The following is a 23,963-nucleotide window of genomic DNA, read 5'->3' on the forward strand; positions in this document are numbered from 1 at the left end:
ACATCTTCATTAAATCCTATCATATCATTGTTTGTATTGCAGGCGTTCGCAACCATTTCATAAAATACAGGTCCATATGATTTTTCAGGTTCTGCAGGCATATTTCCATAAGCTCCCATGGAAAGCTGAAGATATTTAAACTTAGGGTTCTCAAAATTAACATAATAGTTGTCTTTCTTTCTAAATAGTGCCCAAATACTTTTAACATTAATAGGCGTATAAGCTGCTGTAAATGTTGCACTTGAACTATCTGTATTCTTTGAGAATGAACCGTCCATAGGAATCCAATCCATAACTTTAACAGGAAAACATAAAGCCTCGTTTGTATAATGTTCTACAAGTTCTGTATAAATGTTAGGGTCTAAAGAGAATGACTTTGGATGAATGAAACATTCATTAAAATCCATCTTTGTTCGAAATAGTTGCTGGGTTACAGTTGTAATAGTAACTGTTCCACTAGCTTCTACTGCCTTCGTTATCATAGTGAATGGTTCATTCCATGGAACAAATTTATTTGTCGGTGGATTTGAATCTGAAGCAAATGCAACTTTAAGAGTTGGATTGAAAGCAATGATATCATTTACAGATATAGATGTGCATTGTAAGGCGTCGCTACTGAACTTTACTTTAAGCTGAATGTTTCCTGCAAAAGCTGGAATAAATCGAATAGCTTCTAATGGAAGGAATCTTCTAACAGGAATTCTTAAACGAAGCTTAAAATCAAATGATTTTCCTGCTGTAATTGGACCACTAACAATTTGTCCTGTTCTGCATGTTCCCGAATGACTCCATACATCTTCATGTCGAGTCTTTGAGAAAACATCTACTTTCTTTATTTGTTCGGTAGTTTGTGAGTTTGAAGTTATATATGCTTCTTCTCTTGCGTTGTCTTGAGAATATACGATACGACCATTTGCAAGGATTTGATATCCAGCAACTGCATAGAAAGCGTCATCGAAACCAATCCAAAATCCTGGTGGGTTTGTTTTATTGGAACCTGAACCAATTTCTTTATCTACAATAAATTGACCTTCCATTTTATACGTAATGAATGTATTGTAAAGGTCCAACATATTTTCACCAGGAGGTGAGAGATTGAATGTTACCCATGTGTTATCTTTAGCAGTTCCAGGTTGTGATGGAATCTTTGCGTCAGAATATTTTCTATTAGTGTCACCAATTTGAACTGCATTGTCTATGATATCGAAATATGAGCGAATCTGATGAATATGCTCTGCTGGAGTAAATTCGTTTAGCTGTTCGTTCTGCATGTATTTACTTCAGATAAAAATATCTATTTACTTCATTATTCTCACTCTTCTTCTTGGCATTCGTGGTGGAAGTTGTTTCTTGACATTTTCAATGAACTGTACATTCTCTTTTGTCTCAACTTCTTTCACTGGCGGGTCAGGATTCTTTGACTCGGTTTGTTTTTCAATGAAATTCACGAACTTTGCAATAAGCTCTTGGTTCGTTATTGAAAGTACATCTGGCTTCTTTTCTTCTGGTTCTATTGACTTTTCAGTTTGAATAGAAGGCTTAACATGGGCTTCGCCCTCGGTGCCATACACCTTAATTGTCGCTTTCTGCATTCGCTAATGGAACCTTTCTTTTTCTTACGTATATTTTACCATCTTTACTCTGACTTACGTAATAGAAAGGATGTTGTATTCCTCTTGCGTCATTTAATATAATAGACTCTCGCTCTGATTTTGACAAGCTCATTTTACATCGGTTAAAGTTTTAATTTTGTTTTTTATCTGCAGTCAAATGACTCAGACAAGCCCTACGGACAAGACCCAAGGGGTCATAGATGTTGAAGCATTGAAGAAAGAAATTCGTGAGCAAATTTTATCCGAACTGAAGGAACAAAAACAAGAACAAAAGCCAGAGAGACCAAAGAGAAAACTTAGTGAAAAACAACTTGCTGCATTAGCTGCTGGAAGACAAAAGAACCCACGTTTGCTGGCGAAGAAAGCTAGAGAAGAAGCTGAAGCAAAAGCTAAAGAAGCTGAAGCAAAGAAAGAGTAAATGGTTTATTTTTATCCGAATTAAATGTATAGACAAATACCTTTATCTGTTGCGTTCAGTAGTGAAAACCCTGACGTCAAAATAAAGGGGAACAGAGTAACGTTTAAGTTTCCAACAGACTGGATTGTGAACATAAATGAAGAGAAGTACATTGGCATAACATCTATGTATATAACACGTGCTTTCAGAAAGGTTGACTTTATACTTCAAGTCGAGATAGAAAATGACGAACAGTCTTTAAGCGCCCAAAACATTCACATATACAAATACTTTAAAGACGATACAACATTGTTGCAATGTATGATTTCATTTAATGAGATGTTCGAGAAAAAGTTCAACATTGAAGTACAAACTTTACAGCCTTTACGTGAGTTTCTTGCACAACTGAAAGAAGAAGGTAGTCAGCCACAACTTATAGACTTTCATTATGAATTTAATGAAAATGAAGATGGAACTCATGACTGTCAGTTTGTTATATATTCACCATTCAATGAAGTAGCTAAAAAGAAAGAAAATCCATTACGTATAAGATTTCAAATCTCTGAACCAAGTGATGATTTCAAGAATGTTTTCAATTATGATGCAATGCTTCCGAGGAAAAATGAATTTTCAAAGATTGTAACACCTGGCATTTGGGATAGAAAGCAAGCTATATTATATTCAAACTTAAGTAAGGGAGTTGAAAATGAGTTCATTGGTCATACAAGAACTTCACCACTTCCTAACCCTAAATACTATAAATTAACTGGCTTCAATCGTGAGTTTTGGATAGACATGTTCTCCACTCATGACCATAACTGCCCAGTGTTCTTACCTCCAGACCATAAGGACTGTCTCTACATTGAAGCACAACTCTTAAACTCTACCATCGCAGTATTGTAAAATCTACGCTAGTTTTATTTTTTTCTGAAAATTTTATTTGAGTGAAAGGCATGGAAGGTGAAGGACATTGGCAAACACTCGAACATGACAATGACTATGAAATCTTTTCAGAGTACCCTTATCCAATTAGACGTATAAGCAATAAAAGAGTTGTTAGTGAGTTTGACCAAGGAGATGGTTATATTTGTGTAAATTTAAACAAACACAAGCTGATGAAACATAGAATAGTTGCAGAAACTTTCATTCCGAACCCTGAAGGACTTCGTGAAGTAGACCATATAAACAGAGACAGAGGAGACTTTCATATCTCGAACTTAAGATGGACGACAAGAAGAGAAAACATGAGAAATATTTCTGGTTCAAATGGCTATTGGTTTGACATTGTTGACTCTCTTCCTGAAGACGCTGTTGAAATTATACAATACTCATATCACACGTTAGAGAACTACTACTATGTCCCAAGTGAAGATGCCTTTTACTATTTCATGGGAACTCAATACAGACGAATGAATGTCTTAAGACAGTATAACAAAGATTATATAAACATTACAGATGTAGAAGGAAGAAGAACAAAGCTGTCTATTGCAAAGTTTAAGAGAGACAATGGTTATACATAAATGACAAAAATATATGACCTCATGGGCTTCGCCCTTGCCGCTAGCGGCTTATTTTTATCACGAATGACCTCATTGCTGACAAAAATAAATGACCTCAGAACTTCAACTTACGAATAAAGCTTGTTTTAGTCGTTATTGAGAAGTTAAACTTCTCTTCAAAGCAAGGTTGACATGACTTACATAAGTCAAATCCAATCTCTTGACCGTCATAAAGTGCTTTGTAAAGTTTCATTAAACTGAACTCAGAGTCTTTGTCATATGTTCCAACAGGTATGTGAATGTTCTTATCTTCATTGTAATAGCATTGTATAGCTTCAGGAAACATTTCATTTGCTGTTAAAGCAAGGACGTCTTGTTTGACACCTTTGCAACGTGCATGGAATGCAACTTCATTTAAATCGTTAGTGAGTAAGTCTATGTAGGTCTTCTTTCCACAAAATATTGACTTGTATGCTAAACTTTGTTTTCCAGGTGTTATTTCTGCGAAGTCAGAATGAAATTGACCAAGGTTCTTTCCTATAAGTTCGCGACCGTATCTCTTCTTAAACTCTGCTGCAAGCTTTGGTATGTCTTCATTGAAAATATGCATGCTATCACAGTCCTGGTAAAATATTTGAAGTCCCATATCTTCTGCAGTACAGAATACTTCACACATTATTCTCTTCGACATAGACAGAATGTTAACACCAAGTGGACAGAAGTTAAAGTGTCTGCAAATGCTTTTCGTTAGCTTGAAAATAGTTTTATCTGAACCATCCAAACCTTCGAACTTCACTATATGGTTGTAGTTTCTGATGGCATATCTTATAGCATCTTTGTCATTTACTATGGTTATTTTTGACTCAATAGGAGATAGAATAGTTTTGCCATAAATACTGTTCAGAATGAGCTTTATATTTTCTTGCAAAGGATTTCCTTCTTTCTTATACTTTAACCTTAACTCAAACAACTTCTTTACTTCATCTCTTATTCTAATATCTCTGTTTCCATCGTAATAGTATCCTTGCAACACTTCACATTTGACACCTTGATATTTTATGAGGTCTTGTAATGTTATATGGTCAACATACATTAAACAGCAAGTGTTTGAACTTCTGGGAACGTTAAGTTCTGGATTTAGTTCAGGGTCACAAACTATTAAAGGAAAGTGTCTATGTATTCCAATCTCTGTTATCTTAATGAGAACAAAGAAGCCAGACATAAACTTTTCACCAATGGGTTCCTTTTGGTCGTCATCGAATAAATGTCTCATGAGATACTCTGTGCTTAACATTTCTTTCTTCATAACCTTTGGAATACCTTCTAAAGTATAAAGTCTTGCTATAGCTGATGGATATAATGAAACAGCGTCGAAATCAGCAATGAGTTTCTTTTCGCTCTTTTGTTTCATGTTATCTGACAGCATACATCTTCCACCTTGAATACAGCGTGAAATAAATTCTCTTGGTTTATTTGAGAGGTCATATAAATTTCCATTCGGGAAGTACACTCTGTTCTCAAACAATTTGTTAGCAATTGAACAAATACTAACGTAGTCATAAACGTTTAAATCAAATTCTTTTAATATGTCATTGCGGAACTTAACAAAACCTTCTCTTAAAATTCTTACATCTTGTTTGCAATAAAATGTGCTATACTTTTCTAAGTCGAAGTGGTTTTCATCTATTCTGCAACCTTTGATGGAATCTATGTTTTTCATGAACGTATCAATATCTTTTACAAACTTACACGCTTCAGAAATGACACCAGTTCTGTTGTCATTTGCTAATAAAGAGCTTGAATATATTGATACGGAAATACTTCCTTTTCACCACACTGCAAATGAAACATCAGGAAATAGTTTAAGCTTCTTATTTATAACAGTGTATGAATCTTTAATAATGATTGCTTCCTTTATATACCGTTATTGCATTGTTCGTGAACCTTTAATGATGGGAGTTCCTTTCACTTCTGTCATGTGTCTTAAGATGAAGTTTATATCATAACTGAGGTTATGGAAATATATTAAACTCTTGTCAGGAAGTCGTTCCAAAAATTCTGTTGCACAGTTCTGACCCCAAATGCTTTCACTCACTGAACCATCTTCACTGTCATAACAATGTTAAAAGCTTTATGAAACTCCATCAGTGCTACATTCAAAGTCAGCAAAGAAAACGTGCTCAGGAATGAACTTACATTTAGCTTTATTTACTTCTTTTGACTCGGCTTTCTTCTTCAGTTGTACACAATACTTTGGAGCATATGTCAAATCTTTAAATGGTGCAAGGTTCTGTTTATATAAGTCAGTCGTATATGTGAAAAGTTCTCCATAAGAAATAGGTTCGAAATATTTGCACTCCCACAATGTTTTCATAACATCCCATAACGGTGTTGTTCTATCATAACGAACTACATATTTGTTCTCTCTCTTTGTATAAATCTTCATCTGTTTCTCAATGTTCATTCCACCACACTCCTTCAAGATTTCTATATAGTTGCGAATGAAATATGTTGTCATTGGTAATCTTTCATTTAGCATGTAGTGGTCTTCAACAAGAAGTAAGTCAATAGTTCGAACAGTTTCACATTCTTTTGGTATGTATCTCTTTATTTCATTATGTCTTGAGTCATTGAAGTAACCAATGGTAACATTAAATGCTATACCTGTTGCGTCAGAAATTTCTTGTACTTTACTTTGAGGAAAGTCTCTAACACGAATGACTTCTCTCATGTGGTCAATAGTTTCTTCATTTACTCCAGCCTGAATGCAAGCATAAACGAAACAATTGTCTTCTGTCATAAGTGCTGCAGTTCTTTTGTTCAGTTCATTGAAGATTTGGTAGCGTTCAAGATTTATAGGTAATGTGCAAAGATACTTCCAGAACTGACCGCTTCTCTTCTTATAAAACTTCTTTTCACCATTATCTTTCCAAAAGCTTTCTATAAGTGCTGGGTTTCCTGTTTGCTTAAGAGCTTCCAAAATGGCTTTCTGGTCATTTGTCAGTGTGCTTTCATCTCTATATGGTCTCTTTTTTGGTTTGCCTTTCTTTACATCTGACATCGTTAAGCCTTCATATTCTGTTAAATCATACATCTTTATTTCAGTAAGATTCTTTATGTTTGTCAAGAAGAAGTCATAGTGCATTTCAACAATACCTGCAGCATTTGCTTCTATCTCTGATATAAAGTTCTCCTTCAAGAGCTGATGTAGTAATGTTCCAATATTATTGAGGTTTAACGTAGAACATTCATACTTTCCACCAAGTTTATAACATACCATCCATCTTTGTTGGGAGTTTATTTTAATCTTCTCTAAGAGTCTCATGAAAACCTTACCGAAATGTTTGTGTAAGTAGTCTCTGTTTGGTTCATCTAAAGCTTCGATGTTAAAGTCAATGAGTCTATTGCCTGTCTTAACATTCCTCTTCCTATTCTCTTCATCTTTCTTTAACCATCTCTCACCTTCTTTTGGTTTGTCGTCAATGGAACGAAGGACATCGTTAGCTTTGCGAACTTGTTCTATAGCGCTCTTAAACATCTCTCTTCTCTGTTGTTTCAGTGTGTCGTCTCTTCTTCTTGTTTCACCAACGTTTGCATTTGTTATGTCAAACATCTCTTGACGAACACCATGCGAAAGAGCTTTACGAGTATGACCAACGTTTGCATTTGTTATGTCAAACATTTCTCTTCTTACTTCATGAGGTACTGAACGTCTATGATATAAGTCAATAGCAACGTCATTTAAAGGAAATGCTCTTGCATGGACTTCGTCCTCGCCGCGTTGCGGCTTTATGAACTCATGAATTCTATCATAACTTATTGCACCATTATAGTCATTGAGGATGTCAGCGAGTGTTTTTTTGTTTGTTGCGTAATGCTTTGCAACATCTATATTAGCTTCTGTAAGAAGTTGTTTTATTTCCGAGTGTTCTAACTTAGACAACTTCCGATACATCTTTAGTAGGAAATAAAAAAATATTTTTTGAAAAAATTAGATTAGATTTTTTTAAGTTATTTTTCAAAATAATTTAATATTTTTATTTTAATGAAACACATGCAAGATTGCAAGTTCTTTTCATACAATGCTCTCGCTACTGCCATCAATAATGAGTTCAATAATGCTTCAAATGTTAATGTTATCTTTAACAAGAAGTTTGTGAAAGAATCTAAGTTTGGTCAGTATGTCAGACCATTAGCTATCGTCATTGACCGCAAACGTTATACTTCACAAGAGTTAGCAGTAGTTTTGAAACAAAAGAGTTTCTTCGTGAATGTCAAAGATACTCATTATACTGTCATAAAGAACTCTAACGTTGACTTCTTCAGTATTGCTTTAAATCTTTCCGAACAGAAAGAATATAAGAAGGGTGAAACATCTGTGAAATATTATCCTTCATCTCTGAAGACAATAACGAACAAAGATGTTATACAGAAATTCTTACCAAAGGTTGAAGAAGCTTCTATTGACATTGACGAAGGAAGTGAAATGGTTGAAGAAATAGACCCTGAAGCTTTATAAGAAAATTTATTTTTGAATAACTGATGGTGTCACTACGTCACCATGTCACCAGGTTAATTAACTTCTTTTAAAAATGATGACAACATGACATTTTGACAACAGGTACGAAAGGAGGAAGGCATTTATGAATTATTTTTGAAGAACTGAAAGTGTCACTACGTCACCATGCCACCAGGTTAATTAACTTCTTTTAAAAATGATGACAACATGACATTTTGACATCACAGGCGGGTTGAATGCAAAAATATTTTTAGTTCATAAAAATTTTTTGATTAATTTTGGCAAACTTCTCAGTGAAGAAAGATCCATTGATATTTGCGAAGGATTCTATTGAGAAGTTCTGAGGAAGCTGAGATGCGTTTTCATTTCCGCCTTCTGTATAGGAACAGATGGAGAGAAGAATGTCAAGAGCATTTTGTGCTTCGGGATAGAATGTGCAAAATTCCCCGATGGCTGAAGTAAGAACTTCAGTTGATCTTAAGTTTGAGTCTATAAGATCGTTGAGCATTTGCTTAGAGGCAATGCGAGCAGAATAATTAACTTTCATAGGATTGGTAAATACCAAATAATTTTCATTTTTCAGTTGCGATGGAATATATCTAACCCTCCCGTTAACTAATAAACTTGACGATCAGACGATTCTCCCTTCGTCGATTATGATCGACATGGAGCGTTTATGGAAACAATTAAATGGTAAAAACAAAATAAACTTTACGATCAGACGATTCTCCCTTCGTCGATTATGATCGACATGGAGCGTTTATGGAAACAATTAAATGGTAAAAACAAAATAAACTTTACGATCAGACGATTCTCCCTTCGTCGATTATGATCGACATGGAGCGTTTATGGAAACAATTAAATGGTAAAAACAAAATAATGACGAAGGGTTTTGTTTTTTATCGTGGTTTTCTCCACTATGGTCCTAACGTGGCACCCGACGAGATTTTTTTTCATTCTTCCTCTTTGAAGTTGTCGAAATATTCTGTTATTTTTTCCTTCAGTAATGTTAAGTCTTCTTTGAATGTAAGTATTGTACAACCTTTGATGTCATAGTGTGTTTGAGGAAGAGTATTTTTGACAATTTCCTTTATTTGTTCATTCGGAGTCATTGAAATCGGTAAGTTTTCACGATAGAACCAGTTTCTGTCAGATTTATATATCTTAGCTAAGTCATAAAAGCTCTTGTTGTTTCTTCTGACTAAATGTAACATAACCATATCTTTATCTTCTTCTTTCTCCAACTCTTCAGTATATATCATATACTTATAACTCTTTTCCTTTCCTTTTGGTACTGAACGCGGTATTCTTTTCTGTATGCTTTTGTCTTTGGATTCAATGACTTCATCTTTTGCTTGAAGTTTCTTTTCCAACTCTCCACGTTCTGCTTTATATAGTTCATCTAACATCATGAAAATATAACAAGCATAACGAGGTGAAGCCCACATTGCTACAGCGTTTACTAAAAGTCTATGAACATAATAACCTTTCAAACCAGGAGCCAAATTCTTGCGATTTTCATACGGAATCTCTTCCCTCGGTTTTCCGAGGGAAGCAATCATATGAGGAAATTCTTCTAAAAGTTCTTTTGTCTGTTGGTTTTCAAACCAATGATATGCTTGCTTTGTAGAACGAAGAGCATTCATTATACTTTGCATTTGGTACATATCGTCTTTGACTGAACGAATGAGGCGAAGTTGTTTGTTATATTGTATGTATTCATATTCTTCATTTATGGCTTCATGAACGATAGCAGTTGTTGTGTTCTCTGATGTTGACATTACTGTCTTTACATACAAAATAAAAAAATAAATAAAAATAAAACTAACTTTATTTCTTCTTTATTTCTTTATTCCCGTGGAAGAAGGGTTTTGCCGTTTTTTTTGAGCCGAAATCAATGATTTTTTCATTTTTGGAATCCTTAGCGAATGAGGAATCTTTTCTCTCGTGGAAGCTTTGAACAAAAATAATGTTTAGGTGAAGAGGTGAGATTTCACCTCTTTTTTCACCTCTTTTTTCACCTGTTTTTTCACAAGCGTTTTACATGAATTGTACGATGTATATTTGAAATCCTAAACAATTTCGTAGCTTCTATTTCTTCTTTTAGTACATTGAATGTTTTAATCATGCCGAAAGTCTCTTTATATTTCTTCTTGACGTCAGACAGAAGGAAATCTTCTGCTGTTGGATAGTTTTTATTAAGAAATGTCAACATATCCATTTTATCTTCTGCTGGCTTTTCTGCTTCTTTCTTTAAGTCTGCATAGTCGTTTCGCATTCATTCTATCTCTTTGACTGAGTAGTTATATTTTCTTATTGCTGCTTTACATTTTGAACATTGCGGCATCGTTTTTGCGTTATACATTGAAACATTACCAGCTAAAACAACTAAAGCGTCAATTGCTCTCTTCATCTCAAACATAGCGGGTCTTATTTGTTCGTTCCATACTTTGCCTCTTCTATCTTTATCTCTTATTTCCCAAACACATTTTGCAACTAATGAAACAAAGTTATCGTATGTCTTAAATTCTTCGGATTTGTAAAGGTCAGAAATATTTTTATAAACCATGTCGCAATCTTTGTCCATAACTTTATGGTTGCAATGAAAACCAAGGAATTCATAATTTACTTTACGTATGAATTTCTTAATTTCTACTGAGTCAGTTGCTTTGACTTCAATTTCGTCGAATTCGGGAATAGTTAGTTTTTGCTGCTGAATTTCAGGTAGTTTAGGCAAATGGTCGATGAGGTCCTCCATTTCATAAAGATACTGTTCCTTTGTTTCATCTTTCGCACTACAGTCTAAATTACTTGTTAAAAGTTCTTGCTTTATCTTCTGGATTTCTGTTTCAAAAGTATATGAAGAAGGAATAAAGCTTTTCATCTCTACCAACATTGACGTAGGATTCATGACTAACGAGTTTGGTGCTGTAGTTGTGGACAGAGTCCCGCCGTTCGCAGCTTGAATTGTTGTTGTGCCGATTGTTGAAATCATATCTTTTATACAAAATAAAAAAATAAATAAAAATAAAACTAACTTTATTTTTTCTATCATAAGGAAATTCATGAAAATTCACGAGGGTGAAAAAACAGGTGAAATCTCACCTCTTCACCTAAACATTATTTTTGTCTGATTTACATCTAATGAAAAAGTTTAGAAGAATTTTCTTATTCTTTCTGGCATATTTTTGTCTTTCCAGTACTCCCGCTCTAATGGTCCCAGATGTGTTGGCTTCGACTCTCTCAAGTTCTTAGATGGTATAACATCTTCAACGCCTCCTTCATATCTTACTTTATAAGTGCCATCGTTTATGTTATAGCCAAGTATTTCAATAACCACTCCTCGCTTTGCTTCGTCAATGGTTTCAGCAAGTTTGCCATTACTACTTTCGACTAACTTATGTCGAGGATAAAACGCAATAGAGTCGTCAGCAGCTTTTATAAGATATCCATTACCTTGCGTAGAGTCTACGATATAATAGTTTCTACTTAACCTTAAACGTTTCTTTGTCAACGGTTTGTCGTCAAGAAATACACGAACTTTTGTACCAGGAATGAGGGTAAATTGTGTTGAATTTCTGATATTTTGTGTTTGACTTCGTTTCTTTTGTATATACCTTTCTTCTTGTTGTTGTGTCATTGAATTTGGTGTATGTCCTGTTGTAGAGTGTGTTGAGGAATTATATACTTCGAGAAAATGTTTCATTGTTTCTTCGGTAAAGTCTCGCTCTTGGTTTAAATCTCTGAGCGTTCTTATGAAGCGGTTTATGATGCCGAGTATGTTATGGTTATGGTCTTCAGTAGTGTAGTGAGTTATGTTATGCTTAATGAGAAAATCTGTGATTTCATTGCTGAGGTATGCACTGTCTTGGTCTGATGTTAAAGTACTTGGGCTATGTTCTGCTACAAACTTTTGTAAAACTCTTAACACTTCACGAGTTCCTTTATTCCTCATTGGATATGCATATGCTTTGCGAGTGTTAACATTAATGAAGATGAGGAATGGTGGCTTTCTTCCTTTTCTGCTTTGAATGAGAGTGTCAAATTGGTATGCGTCAGGAGTGTTGGAGTAAATTGGTAAAAAGTAGTCGTAAGGGTTTATTTTTGTTTGATGTACAACATTTTTGTCAAAGAACCTTTTCACTTCAGCTCTGTTAGTAAATCCCCAACTCTTTGCAGCTTCATTGAACTTCTTAAATGACCTCCATGGATGTTGTTCGAATACTTCTTTCAAGCTCATTTATGTAAAGTTAAAGATTTTATTCAAGGCTCAAGCGCGTTCATTGAACGCGGTACCATGCGAATACAGTCATAAATGGTGGCATATAATCTGCACCCGAGCCTGTTGGATTTGTTGTGAAAGTATGGACATGATTTCCTCCTGGTTCAGTTGGTCGAAAAGTTTTTTTTGCTGAATTGTTATAAGATGGAGATAAAACGTCATTGCCAGCTTTATAGTCTGAGTTGTATAATGGGTGGTCTCTTAATGAGTGGCTATGGTCGCCAGAAAAGTTTGTCGTTCCTGTATGAGTGTGCGCAGGTAAGTTTGCTTCTTTAATTTTCTTTGAGCCACCTGTTTGATTTGAAGAGTTAGCACAGTATAAGAATTTATCTACAATCTGCTGCCACGTACCAAAACCTAAAACACTTGCCGGATTTGTTGAATTCATTGACGTATAAATAGAGCCTATAGGATATATGGTTTCAAGAATCTGAGTCTTCATTGTTTGAAGTTCATGTTTAACATTTATAAATCCATCGCCATCTACAATATTTATATTGTTTGTTATTAAACCATTAGGAAAAGTAGGAGGATAAATATTTTGTTCAACTAAAGGTGTACCGCCTCTTCCTGTTTTTGTTACTTCTTCAATGTATGCATTAATTTCTTTAATCCTGATTGTTTGAAATTCTTCATGCACGTGCTTTTTATCAGCTTTTCCATTAACCGCAGCATTTACTTCCGACTTCTTTGCATAATTTTCATCTACATAAGTTTTGTCGGCTTTCTTATCATATAAATCTTGAGCAGTGAATTTAACATTATTTTCATCATCCATGACATAAACATTTTTACAGCTAATGTCTTTCTTCGTTGTTATGTTTTCATTCGATGTTAAACCTTGTGGAAAGTTAGGAGGTTTATAATATAATGCATCCCCACCAGTTCCTTCAATACTTTCTATAGCAACAGTTGAGAAGGAGTTATGTGTATGTTCTTTATCTGCTTTCTTATCTAACATTGCTGGTAGTTCATGTGTTTCAAAGTTTCTGACATGACCTTCGATATTCATACATTTGTTATTTAAGGAGTTTAGTGTATCTTTTACGCTTGTACTTGGATTCTCTAAAGGTGCACTTGAACCAAGGGTATAGTTCAATATTATGTCGTCTGCTCTAACAGTAGTGAAGGATTCATGTGTATGGTTCTTGTCAGCTTTACTATTTAATGTAGCTTGAAGTTCATTTATATCGGAGATATTGTGTTTATGAGATTTCAAAACTTTGTTCGTTGCGTCAAGTTCATCTTTGTCAGCTTTACTTTTAATAGCATCTTCAAAAGTTATTTTTGCCTTAACTCTCAAAGTAAATCTTGGTTCAACTAATACACCGTTAACAAAGAAGTATGAAGCATAAATTTCATTGTTATAACCAAATGCTTCTGGTGCTTTACCTGTGTCATACTGTACAGTACAGTGTATGTCATAACCTTTAGCACGAATGAATTTATATCTTCTTTCATTAACATCTTCAGTGCTTATTTGTTCATCCTGTGTTAAATATCCATGGTAGTCCGTTATAATCTGTTCGTCTGAACTTATATAATGAACATGGTTTTTATCTGCTTTTTCGGCTAATTTCTCTTCTACCTCATTTATTTCAAGTTCATGCCTACCACCACCTCCCGAAGAAGTATTTTTCTTCAGCTCTTGAAGAACGTCCACTTCGCCATCTTTGGTGTCAATAATGAGACTTTGAGTTAGAACCTTTCCTGTCTTAATGGATGTTTGTAAAACTTCTTCTTCACCGTGTTCGGGGTCATGGTCGTCATCATATCTTGTGAAATCAGAGATGTTGTCATACATTAAGCATATCTGTCTCAAAAGTTCTGCTATTTGAAACTGGAACGAAAGATATACAGAACTTTCATCATCTCCTAAAGTCAAGTCTGCTTTCTTAAGTATTTCTTGAATGTATGCAATGAGAACAGAGTATCTTGGAAAATATTCGAACAATATTTCATTTGCCGTTGGTTTTGGTGGTACTTCTGGAGTTTCTGTTGTTTCAGTTCCTTCTGTAGGTTCTGTTGGAGTTTCTGCATCTCTTGACTTCAATGCTCTTGCTCTCAAAGACCTAAATGTTAGAGCACCAGGTTTTACAAAGGACTTTATAAATGCTTTAATAGTTCCTGGTAAGTTATTGTTAGCATTAAGTAAGTTCCTTATGCTTCCATCATGTACGTCCATAGCACTATGTAAAAAATCTATACTTTTCTTGTAGTCAGCAATAGACTGACTGTGATTTTTTAAAGATTTGTCAATACCTTTAAGCCAATCTTCATGCATGTCTGATACTGAGCCAAGAATATCATTTGCTTCCTTTAGTGTATTTTGTGCTTCTCGTAAAGTATCCAATCCCGTACGTGCATTGTTTGCTATACGTCTTACAGTATCTATTTGACTCCTTGTTTCTTGCATCCAACCAGATAAAGTTTTAATAGTATCCGAACCATTTGAAATGAAGTTCAAAGCATTTTTAACGTCATCTAAAGCTTCTTCACCAAGTACTGCCCATATCTTTCCGATTTGGTATTGAAGAACTCCATATGAAGCAGCTGTTAAACCAGTATTTATAAGGTTCCATATCCATGATTTAGCAGTTTTTCCATCCTTTCCATCTTCATCATCCAAACCGTTTTCGCCTTGAGGTCCTTGTATTCCTTGTATTCCTTGTATTCCTTGTATTCCTTGTGGTCCTTGAGGTCCGGTGTCACCCTTCTCCTTTCAGTTCATCTTTATGTTCGTTATAATATTCTAATGTCATAAGGTGTACATCATTACTGCTACCAACAACGCCGAGAATTTGTTTCTCATTCATGACTAAATTCTTTAGGCATTTAATGTTGTCGTCAAATCGAAAGCTCTTTAACAATTCAATGAGAACATTTAATACTTTCACTAATGAGGCATCTACTGTAGAATTTATATATTGCACCGTTCCATCATTTATGATGGAACCTTGCTTGTTGTAATGAATGGGTCATAAGTGTTAAAAGTATCGAAATCAATGACTTTTTTAGTTTTTCCATCGTCAATGACTAAATCATTGCCTTCCACTGTTAAAGTTGAGTTTTCGTTTACTAGTTCATGTGCTCTTCTTGCTTCATTTGTTTCATACGCATATGCAGCAATAGTCATATTTTAATGAGAATAAAATGTTGTTCTATTTGCAAAGTACAGACCCAAACGAATACGGGACAGTAAAGCTACAAACAAACTTAGGTCTTCAGAATGAAGCGCTTGCTTTCAGAGTTGTTGACTTCAATACTATCGCAACTTTTGTCATAACAGATGAAACAGATTTCATAGAGATTGAAATAGATGACAAAAGAAGTGTTATAACATTTCCTAACAGAGCTGGGTATAGAATAGATAAAATTGCTGGAGTCATAGATACTCTCATAAATGAAGAAACTATTGACAACATAGATGTCGAACTCTCTTCTGAGGGAACATTGAAGTTCAGCAGCGAGAAAGAGTTTAAGATAACACGAATGAGTCATAGAGTTCAATTGCTTCTGGGAGCATACCATATGACATTTCCTTTGAAAAGTGTTGACAAAACGATTGAGATGAAATCTGTTCCATACGTATGTTATGGTAATTGTTTGTACATTGAGTCAAAAATAGCTAATGTCACAGGTATTTCAGGAGTTAATAGTAAAGGTTCAGTAGAATATAAATCCTTCTGTTATGCAGTCAATTCAATGTTCATTCCAAATGTTCCTGTCATAGCAACTCATTTAGGTAAATGGGTTCGCATTAGTCCTCATAATTTGAAAGACATGCAATTCAGACTTGTTGATTTTCAAGGAGAGCCTGTAGAACTGAAGGCACCAGTGCGAATGACTGTTGAAGTTGACTTTTTAGAAAATATTAAATGCAACAGCTTACAAGAGAACTCAGAGCTAAAAATATAAAGTATGAATGTTATGTATTAGGTCATGAACTTTGGTTGTTGCTGTTTGATGAAACAAATGAGTTAGTTATGTCAGTCAAGAGAACAGAAAAATATTGTGTTAGTGAAAACTGCACCAAATCAATAAGATTAGGTTTGCATTATGAAGATGAGTTCGATACTGTTGAAGAAGTTTTGGACAGATATTACAAATTGCTAACTTGAAATTTTTTTTTGACTGACTGACTGCTTTAATTTACTAAAACATATTTCAAACAAAGCTTATAGTCAGTTGAAAGTTTTGTGTATTCATTCGAATATTTATACTTAAACTCAACTCCTGTAGTTCCTGGTGTTTCGATTATTCTAATATTACCGATTTTCATGAATATTGGCGTTTGACCACAGCATTCGATTTCAGGGTCGAGATAGTCAATGACACATTGTTTCCCTGTTATTCGTGATATAACATTTTCTAAATCCTCCTTTGTTAAAATTATTTGGTTCTTGCTTATAAGATTTGTCAAAAGCTTCTTATCGTCTTTGAGTAAAATTGTTTGGTATAACTGAAGAAGGTAATGGTCTACGTTATCTGAAGGATTTGTTTGAACATTTGTGTAAGGATTGTCGTTGGCTTCTCTTGAAAGAATTTGGTCCAGTGGTGGATACTCTAACTTAACATCTGATGTAGCGTTAGCGTTTGCACTTGAAGCTGAGTTTAAATTCACCGACTTAAGTTCTGGTTCTTTTTCTTTCAAACACTCTGAACTATAGTTCTTTATGACAATATTGTTTGTCGTTCGTGAGTCAACATTTGATGTTGGTTCAATTGGAACATTAACGGCACCAGCTAAGATGGATTTGCTTCTCATTTCATATAGAATAAAAACATTTTATATGTATGAAATGAACAATATACTCGACAAGGGTTTGAATGTAAAGCTAACGAATGAAAATATTGTTGAATTCACTGAGACAGGTGCTGTGTATAAAGATGTAGAACTACTGAACAAAAGAGCTAAGGGAAGAAGCAGGAACATGAACAAAGGGTGGAAGCCTATAAAAATTTATGTCAATGATGGCTCAGGAGGTTCAAACATAAAGTATGCAGAAAGTTATAGAGTTTATGCTCTCCAAGGTGAAAAGCCTTCATTTAAGAACAGCTATTCTAACGCATATCCTCAAAAGCTAACGGATGGGGAAGTGGATGATATGAATGACAGCAAAAATATTAACAGAAATGGCGACAGAGATGCATGGAATTTGTTTACCATCAGTCAATTGAAGGTTAAACTTTAAAATATAGATCCAAGGTGATGTGATTTTTGCATCCCTGGGATGGACGATACACCCAAAGTGTCACCTTTTTGGGATAACATGAATTTGAAATATCATGAGAGTTCTGCAAACCATATGCACAATATCTATTCAGCCTGACTTCTTGTATATATGAGTTAGACTTCTTAAATATTGTGCTTGGGGCGATATAAGCATTTCCGAGATTACCATCGTGCTCTATAGTATGCTACTTCTCCCTGGTTCTAGCTCAGTTCCAAGGATATTGGCGTTCAAGGATTTGGCAAGGTCCTTCCGAAGTCTCTCATTCGATGAGAGATTTCGGAAGAATCTTGCCTTAAAGTACTCCAACTCTTGTTCTTTTGTTCCTAAATAGTGAGAAAAGTTATTTGACTACTTAAGGTAGAGATTATCCGAGGTCCCTCATTTGATGAGAGGCCTCGGATAATCTCTGCCTTAAAATTGTACACTTGTAGTCCATGAGAGTGTAAGTATACATTGATAGGACAGCTTTCTTCTGAAGTCTTAGATTTGATGAGAACCTCAGAAGAAAACTGTCCTATTTTATAGTAAAAGGAGTTTCAGGAGCTCCAAAGCTCCCTTTCGTAAGGATTAGGAGCTTTGGAGCTCCTGGTTCGTAGATGTGTTTCGCATCTTTCATCAGCAAAGGACATTTACCATCTGGGACTCTGTTGATGGAGACTCAGGAGCTCCAAAGCTCCCTTTAGTAAGGATTAGAAGCTTTGAAGCTCCTGGTTCGTAGACGTGTTTCGCATCTTTCATCAGAAGAGGCCCAAATGGTAAATAGCCTCTGCTGATGAGCTTCAGGAGCTCCAAGGCTCCCTCTCGTAACGATTAGGAGCTTTGTAGCTCCTGAAGGTAAGGTAGGATTGCTCTGATCTCTAATCAGTAGATGCCATGCCTCATTATGAACTCTACTGACAAGAGATCAAGAGCTCCAAGGACTCCCTTTTTAGTTAGTGACGTTCTCACCATTTAGTAGGATTGCTGATCCTACTAATGAAGTGATCACTTAGTATACGTTTTGAATAAATTGAATTTTTTTTAGAATTTAGTATTTTTTATAGACATCACATGTATATTATAAATACATAAATATATTCTTTAATTCAAAAAATTCAATTCGGTTTTGGGATGGGTATCCCAGCCCCAAGTATTCAATTTTATTCAATTTTTTAAGAATTTTGGGTTGGGATGCCCAGACCAAAACAAGCTTTATATTTTGATGTGTAGATACGTATGTGTGCATCATTGTTGTGTTATATATTATGTTTTTAATGAAAAAAAATCTGATTCAAAAAAAATTATCACTAATTAGTTGATAATATAAAGAAAAAATAGATAAATTGTATGTTTTGAGAGTATTTATCCACATTCACTCATATGAATTTCATTAAATAGTGTCTTTTTAGTCCCAAATTTATTTTGAATTATTGAAATCAAAGAAAAAAAATCAGAAAAATTTCTCGAAATTTTTATTTTCAAAAAAAATTGGATTTTATATTGAAAACTGACACTGGGAGGACGATAGGGCTGGGATTGGAGATACCCCGCTCACTTGGGAAAAATACGGATCTATACTTTAAAATAATGTTGGTCGTTCCCATGGAATATTTTTGACTTTAATGGTATTAGTCATGATATGAATCTCAAGGTATGAACGAGGAGAGATGAGAGACTTATATGCTTCCCAAATTTCTTCAAAAGGTAATGTTATACCTGACTGTTTCCAAATGAGTTCAATATCATAGCGTGAGAAACCTTGAAAGATAACGAAGTCAGTTATGAGACGTTTTATGTTTAAAGCTAAAAACCTCCATGTTTGCATAAGTATTGCTACAGTTAAGTGGTAATGTCTGACTTTAGTAATGATGTTAGCTAATGGTGAGTCTGGTTTTGACACTAAACCTTTACCAGCGAAATCATCACAAACTAATAAAGTGTTTGAAGGATACTTTTTGAAGGGGTATTTTGAAAGTTTTGATAGAATGTAGTTTGTCAGTCGTTTCATATCGTAAACTCCTGAGTACTGACGTAAGTGGTGTTTGTCAATAATTCTTTCCATCTCCTCAGAAGTCTTTTGCATTCCTGACTGTATAAATTCAACGATGGCATAATATTTCCTCTTACGTCGAATGTAACGTTGAAGAAATTCAATGAGTTCACTGTCTGGAACTTTAACGACAGAGGCTTGAACTTTTGACATAAATGTTTTCGCTGTTGAATCCATAGAGTCTGAAGTTGCTGATATAATGATTTGGTCATAGTAAGAGTCGTTTCCTAAACGCTCTGTTATGAGTATATGACGAATGAGGTTAAATGTCTTACCTGAACCCATCTTTCCACAATAGAAATAAACACCATTTGAACAGAACTCATAGTCCTTACTGAAAGGAAGAATGAGAGAACTGTTGAGCTTTTCACTGCTTTCATTCATGTCTTCATCTACGTCATGTATTAAATGCTTCATTTTATCTCCATTAAAAATGCAAGTCAGAAATATTCAGAACATAGCACCGAGTCTAACTGACAAGAGTATAAAGATATACTATGAACATGTTATGATGAAACCAACCAAAATTCAAGAAAGTCAGTATACTTATGAATATCCAAGACACTGGGTAGAGTATGTAGGAGGTGAGAAAGCTATTGAAATCAGACAGGTTCGAAGTATTCCAGCAGGAAGAACAATATTATTGAAGAACTTTAATGTTTTGAGATATAATGATGAAACAAAGAAGCAAGATAGTTTCCCTGTTGCTGTGTATGTGAACCTAGACACAGGAGATGACATGAAAGTTTTTAATACAAAGCTTCAAACGGTAGTGAGAGAACAACTGACTGCGGAAGGACATCCATTACCTTCAGAAGTTACCATAGCATATAATTTTGAAACAAACTCAATAGATTTTAAAGTCGTCTCTGCAAAGAAGTCAGGATTTACATTTAATGAAGCAGATGTCTATTCGAATGAAAACTTCAAAGCTATTGCATGGTTAGATAATGACGATTGCTTTAAGAAAATATTTAAATACAGTGACTCAACGATGTCAATAGATGACCTTCGTGGAATGTTACCATCGACGTTTACAGTAGAAGGTTCAGCAGGATTGCTTACAAGATTGTCAATTGGTGGTATTTGGTCTCGTGAGAACATTGTTATAAAATCCAGTATAAGTGAATTTGCTGAAGAATCTATATTATGTCTTTCAAACTACATGTATTCGCCGCCGAAGCATTATAGTATAACAAACTTTGTCAGTAAGTTTAATATAAGACTTGTTGAACCTTCTTCAATGAAAGATGTTGTGCTACCTAAAGATGGAAAGGATGGACTCATTATTGAGATAATTTTAATAGCATATTAAATGAGCTTGTTCTTGAAGGTCATTCATGATGAAATAACTGTTGTAGAAGATGTTAGCAATTGTTCAGACATTTTGAAGCGAATAGATGAGATAAGAAAGAAGTTAGATAGACCGCAAAGCGGTGAGGGCGAAGCCCGTGAGAACGCTTATGTTTCATTGACTTTCTCCAGTAACGAGAACTTTTATGAGATAATATTGAAGAGAGATGATTTTAATATGGTGTAAATGGTAGCTTGGGCAGCTTTAGGCGCAATGGGAACAAAAGCATTAGCATTTGGAGCAAAAGCACTTGGAGCTTATGACGCAGTAAATAAAATGAGTGGAGGAAGGGTTTCGAAGACATTAGATGCAAATAAAGGAAAGATTGGAGGCTGGGTTGCAAAGAAGTTAAGATTAAATAAAATAGGGCTCATAAATAAAGCATCCAATTTGGTTGCGACTGAGTCAGAAAATGCTTTAGGAAAGGACGATGAGTTTGCAAAACACGCAAAAGACTTTAATGACCAGATGAAAGGTGAAACAATGCATTTAAATAGAGTCAATGGAACTAAAGAAAATGTTTCTTCTCCACAACTTCCACCAGCAGTTCTTCCGTATGGTCCCTATGGAATGTATGGAAACCCTTACGAAAGACCATTTGACCCATTGACTGGTGGAAGTAACTGGTATCATTACGGCCGAAGAAGAAAGACAGTCAAGTTGGAGACAGACGTGAAGAAAGCAACTAAAAAGAAACCAAGGAAGAGAGTTATAAAGCAATGAATTCAACAGGGTGAAAAACCGGGTGAAAAAAGAGGTGAGATTTCACCACTTCACCTAAATTTATTTTTGTGCTATGTTTTCATACGTGTGAGGGTGGTGATATCATTAATTTTTAAGTTTATTTTTTATTTTATTTTTATATAAATGACGAAAACTATTGCGATAACAAACTACAACGGTCATGAGTTCAAGAATTTGTTCTTCGTTCCTCGTGAAAATACATTCTATCAGATACGAGGGAGAAAGGGTAAAGTTAGTTTGAGCGTTTATGAAGGAATGAAGAATGGAAAGTTTATACAAGCATACGATACAAACGGTAAACGTGTTTCATTAGCTTTGTCAAAACTTACTAACATTTATTTTGACAGTGACTTTGACTCTGACGATTGGAACGACAGCAGCGATACTGAAGAATATGAAGTATTGTGTGAAGCACAGCAATGGGAAGAGTTGCAATACTTTTGTAAGTGAGAACGTTTATTTTTAACAGTAGTGAAGTCGTTTGTGAAAACGTTAGTGAGGTGAAGTGGTTGGCGGCTTTATAAATATTTAAGTTTAAGTTGGTGTTTGTGTTTGTGTTGTAAAATATACGCCAACGGTTTTGTAAAGTGTCAAATTCACATATAATGGGTAAGGAGGCTCGCAGTGCCTCCGTACACATTATCTGTATACTAACTTTCCTTGGTTTCTTTTTAGTTGCTTTCTTCACGTCTGTCTCCAACTTGACTGTCTTTCTTCTTCGGCCGTAATGATACCAGTTACTTCCACCAGTCAATGGGTCAAATGGTCTTTCGTAAGGGTTTCCATACATTCCATAGGGACCATACGGAAGAACTGCTGGTGGAAGTTGTGGAGAAGAAACATTTTCTTTAGTTCCATTGACTCTATTTAAATGCATTGTTTCACCTTTCATCTGGTCATTAAAGTCTTTTGCGTGTTTTGCAAACTCATCGTCCTTTCCTAAAGCATTTTCTGACTCAGTCGCAACCAAATTGGATGCTTTATTTATGAGCCCTATTTTATTTAATCTTAACTTCTTGCAACCCAGCCTCCAATCTTTCCTTTATTTGCATCTAATGTCTTCGAAACCCTTCCTCCACTCATTTTATTTACTGCGTCATAAGCTCCAAGTGCTTTTGCTCCAAATGCTAATGCTTTTGTTCCCATTGCGCCTAAAGCTGCCCAAGCTACCATTTACACCATATTAAAATCATCTCTCTTCAATATTATCTCATAAAAGTTCTCGTTACTGGAGAAAGTCAATGAAACATAAGCGTTCTCACGGGCTTCGCCCTCACCGCTTTGCGGTCTATCTAACTTCTTTCTTATCTCATCTATTCGCTTCAAAATGTCTGAACAATTGCTAACATCTTCTACAACAGTTATTTCATCATGAATGACCTTCAAGAACAAGCTCATTTAATATGCTATTAAAATTATCTCAATAATGAGTCCATCCTTTCCATCTTTAGGTAGCACAACATCTTTCATTGAAGAAGGTTCAACAAGTCTTATATTAAACTTACTGACAAAGTTTGTTATACTATAATGCTTCGGCGGCGAATACATGTAGTTTGAAAGACATAATATAGATTCTTCAGCAAATTCACTTATACTGGATTTTATAACAATGTTCTCACGAGACCAAATACCACCAATTGACAATCTTGTAAGCATCCTGCTGAACCTTCTACTGTAAACGTCGATGGTAACATTCCACGAAGGTCATCTATTGACATCGTTGAGTCACTGTATTTAAATATTTTCTTAAAGCAATCGTCATTATCTAACCATGCAATAGCTTTGAAGTTTTCATTCGAATAGACATCTGCTTCATTAAATGTAAATCCTGACTTCTTTGCAGAGACGACTTTAAAATCTATTGAGTTTGTTTCAAAATTATATGCTATGGTAACTTCTGAAGGTAATGGATGTCCTTCCGCAGTCAGTTGTTCTCTCACTACCGTTTGAAGCTTTGTATTAAAAACTTTCATGTCATCTCCTGTGTCTAGGTTCACATACACAGCAACAGGGAAACTATCTTGCTTCTTTGTTTCATCATTATATCTCAAAACATTAAAGTTCTTCAATAATATTGTTCTTCCTGCTGGAATACTTCGAACCTGTCTGATTTCAATAGCTTTCTCACCTCCTACATACTCTACCCAGTGTCTTGGATATTCATAAGTATACTGACTTTCTTGAATTTTGGTTGGTTTCATCATAACATGTTCATAGTATATCTTTATACTCTTGTCAGTTAGACTCGGTGCTATGTTCTGAATATTTCTGACTTGCATTTTTAATGGA

General features: G+C 34.9%; 14 protein-coding genes and 4 pseudogenes across 18 annotated transcripts, besides 3 other annotated features; 6 read left to right on the forward strand and 12 right to left on the reverse strand.

The window, feature by feature from the left end:
- Positions 1-22,330: part of a mobile genetic element that runs on past the window's edge.
- On the reverse strand, positions 1,299-1,725 carry TVAGG3_0172230 (annotated as a pseudogene). The gene has a single exon. A coding segment is annotated over exon 1 (427 nt).
- TVAGG3_0172240 (uncharacterized protein) lies at positions 1,771-2,031 on the forward strand (the record flags this gene model as incomplete). The annotated part of the gene is made up of 1 exon (XM_051225356.1): positions 1,771-2,031. One exon carries the CDS (start codon positions 1,771-1,773, stop codon positions 2,029-2,031), a length of 261 nt encoding a protein of 86 aa, XP_051110342.1.
- On the forward strand, positions 2,056-2,554 carry TVAGG3_0172250 (uncharacterized protein; the record flags this gene model as incomplete). Its single annotated transcript, XM_051225357.1, has 1 exon — positions 2,056-2,554. A coding segment is annotated over one exon (499 nt), but the record flags the coding sequence as incomplete, so codon positions are not given.
- On the reverse strand, positions 3,625-4,935 carry TVAGG3_0172260 (organellar and viral DNA polymerase type B; the record flags this gene model as incomplete). The annotated part of the gene is made up of 1 exon (XM_001298893.2): positions 3,625-4,935. The coding sequence occupies one exon, from the start codon at positions 4,933-4,935 to the stop codon at positions 3,625-3,627; it is 1,311 nt and encodes a 436-aa protein (XP_001298894.2).
- Positions 5,454-6,309, reverse strand: TVAGG3_0172270 (annotated as a pseudogene). The gene has a single exon. A coding segment is annotated over exon 1 (856 nt).
- Positions 6,972-7,464, reverse strand: TVAGG3_0172280 (organellar and viral DNA polymerase type B; the record flags this gene model as incomplete). The annotated part of the gene is made up of 1 exon (XM_051225358.1): positions 6,972-7,464. A coding segment is annotated over one exon (493 nt), but the record flags the coding sequence as incomplete, so codon positions are not given.
- On the forward strand, positions 7,555-8,028 carry TVAGG3_0172290 (uncharacterized protein; the record flags this gene model as incomplete). The annotated part of the gene is made up of 1 exon (XM_051225359.1): positions 7,555-8,028. The coding sequence occupies one exon, from the start codon at positions 7,555-7,557 to the stop codon at positions 8,026-8,028; it is 474 nt and encodes a 157-aa protein (XP_051110345.1).
- Positions 8,279-8,575, reverse strand: TVAGG3_0172300 (uncharacterized protein; the record flags this gene model as incomplete). Its single annotated transcript, XM_001294209.1, has 1 exon — positions 8,279-8,575. One exon carries the CDS (start codon positions 8,573-8,575, stop codon positions 8,279-8,281), a length of 297 nt encoding a protein of 98 aa, XP_001294210.1.
- Positions 9,246-9,809, reverse strand: TVAGG3_0172310 (KilA, N-terminal/APSES-type HTH, DNA-binding family; the record flags this gene model as incomplete). The annotated part of the gene is made up of 1 exon (XM_051225360.1): positions 9,246-9,809. A coding segment is annotated over one exon (564 nt), but the record flags the coding sequence as incomplete, so codon positions are not given.
- On the reverse strand, positions 10,058-10,615 carry TVAGG3_0172320 (annotated as a pseudogene). Its single transcript has one exon. A coding segment is annotated over exon 1 (558 nt).
- TVAGG3_0172330 (integrase core domain containing protein family) lies at positions 11,369-12,268 on the reverse strand (the record flags this gene model as incomplete). Its single annotated transcript, XM_051225361.1, has 1 exon — positions 11,369-12,268. A coding segment is annotated over one exon (900 nt), but the record flags the coding sequence as incomplete, so codon positions are not given.
- On the reverse strand, positions 15,255-15,446 carry TVAGG3_0172340 (organellar and viral DNA polymerase type B; the record flags this gene model as incomplete). Its single annotated transcript, XM_051225362.1, has 1 exon — positions 15,255-15,446. The coding sequence occupies one exon, from the start codon at positions 15,444-15,446 to the stop codon at positions 15,255-15,257; it is 192 nt and encodes a 63-aa protein (XP_051110348.1).
- On the forward strand, positions 15,803-16,228 carry TVAGG3_0172350 (uncharacterized protein; the record flags this gene model as incomplete). The annotated part of the gene is made up of 1 exon (XM_051225363.1): positions 15,803-16,228. One exon carries the CDS (start codon positions 15,803-15,805, stop codon positions 16,226-16,228), a length of 426 nt encoding a protein of 141 aa, XP_051110349.1.
- Positions 16,458-17,078, reverse strand: TVAGG3_0172360 (uncharacterized protein; the record flags this gene model as incomplete). Its single annotated transcript, XM_051225364.1, has 1 exon — positions 16,458-17,078. One exon carries the CDS (start codon positions 17,076-17,078, stop codon positions 16,458-16,460), a length of 621 nt encoding a protein of 206 aa, XP_051110350.1.
- Positions 17,508-19,103: a mobile genetic element.
- On the reverse strand, positions 19,106-19,861 carry TVAGG3_0172380 (protein of unknown function, DUF4106 family; the record flags this gene model as incomplete). Its single annotated transcript, XM_001288996.1, has 1 exon — positions 19,106-19,861. One exon carries the CDS (start codon positions 19,859-19,861, stop codon positions 19,106-19,108), a length of 756 nt encoding a protein of 251 aa, XP_001288997.1.
- Positions 20,010-20,891, forward strand: TVAGG3_0172390 (uncharacterized protein; the record flags this gene model as incomplete). Its single annotated transcript, XM_051225365.1, has 1 exon — positions 20,010-20,891. The coding sequence occupies one exon, from the start codon at positions 20,010-20,012 to the stop codon at positions 20,889-20,891; it is 882 nt and encodes a 293-aa protein (XP_051110351.1).
- On the forward strand, positions 21,117-21,653 carry TVAGG3_0172400 (protein of unknown function, DUF4107 family; the record flags this gene model as incomplete). The annotated part of the gene is made up of 1 exon (XM_051225366.1): positions 21,117-21,653. The coding sequence occupies one exon, from the start codon at positions 21,117-21,119 to the stop codon at positions 21,651-21,653; it is 537 nt and encodes a 178-aa protein (XP_051110352.1).
- Positions 21,654-22,330: a terminal%2Cinverted (terminal inverted repeat of Maverick-1A transposon ID:TVAGG3_0172200).
- A 742-nt stretch (positions 22,331-23,072) lies between these two features.
- On the reverse strand, positions 23,073-23,392 carry TVAGG3_0172410 (annotated as a pseudogene). Its single transcript has one exon. A coding segment is annotated over exon 1 (320 nt).
- Positions 23,393-23,963: the final 571 nt, after the last annotated feature.

The sequence above is a fragment of the Trichomonas vaginalis genome, chromosome IV (assembly GCF_026262505.1).
Source record: "Trichomonas vaginalis G3 chromosome IV, whole genome shotgun sequence".
Classification (NCBI taxonomy): domain Eukaryota; phylum Parabasalia; order Trichomonadida; family Trichomonadidae; genus Trichomonas; species Trichomonas vaginalis.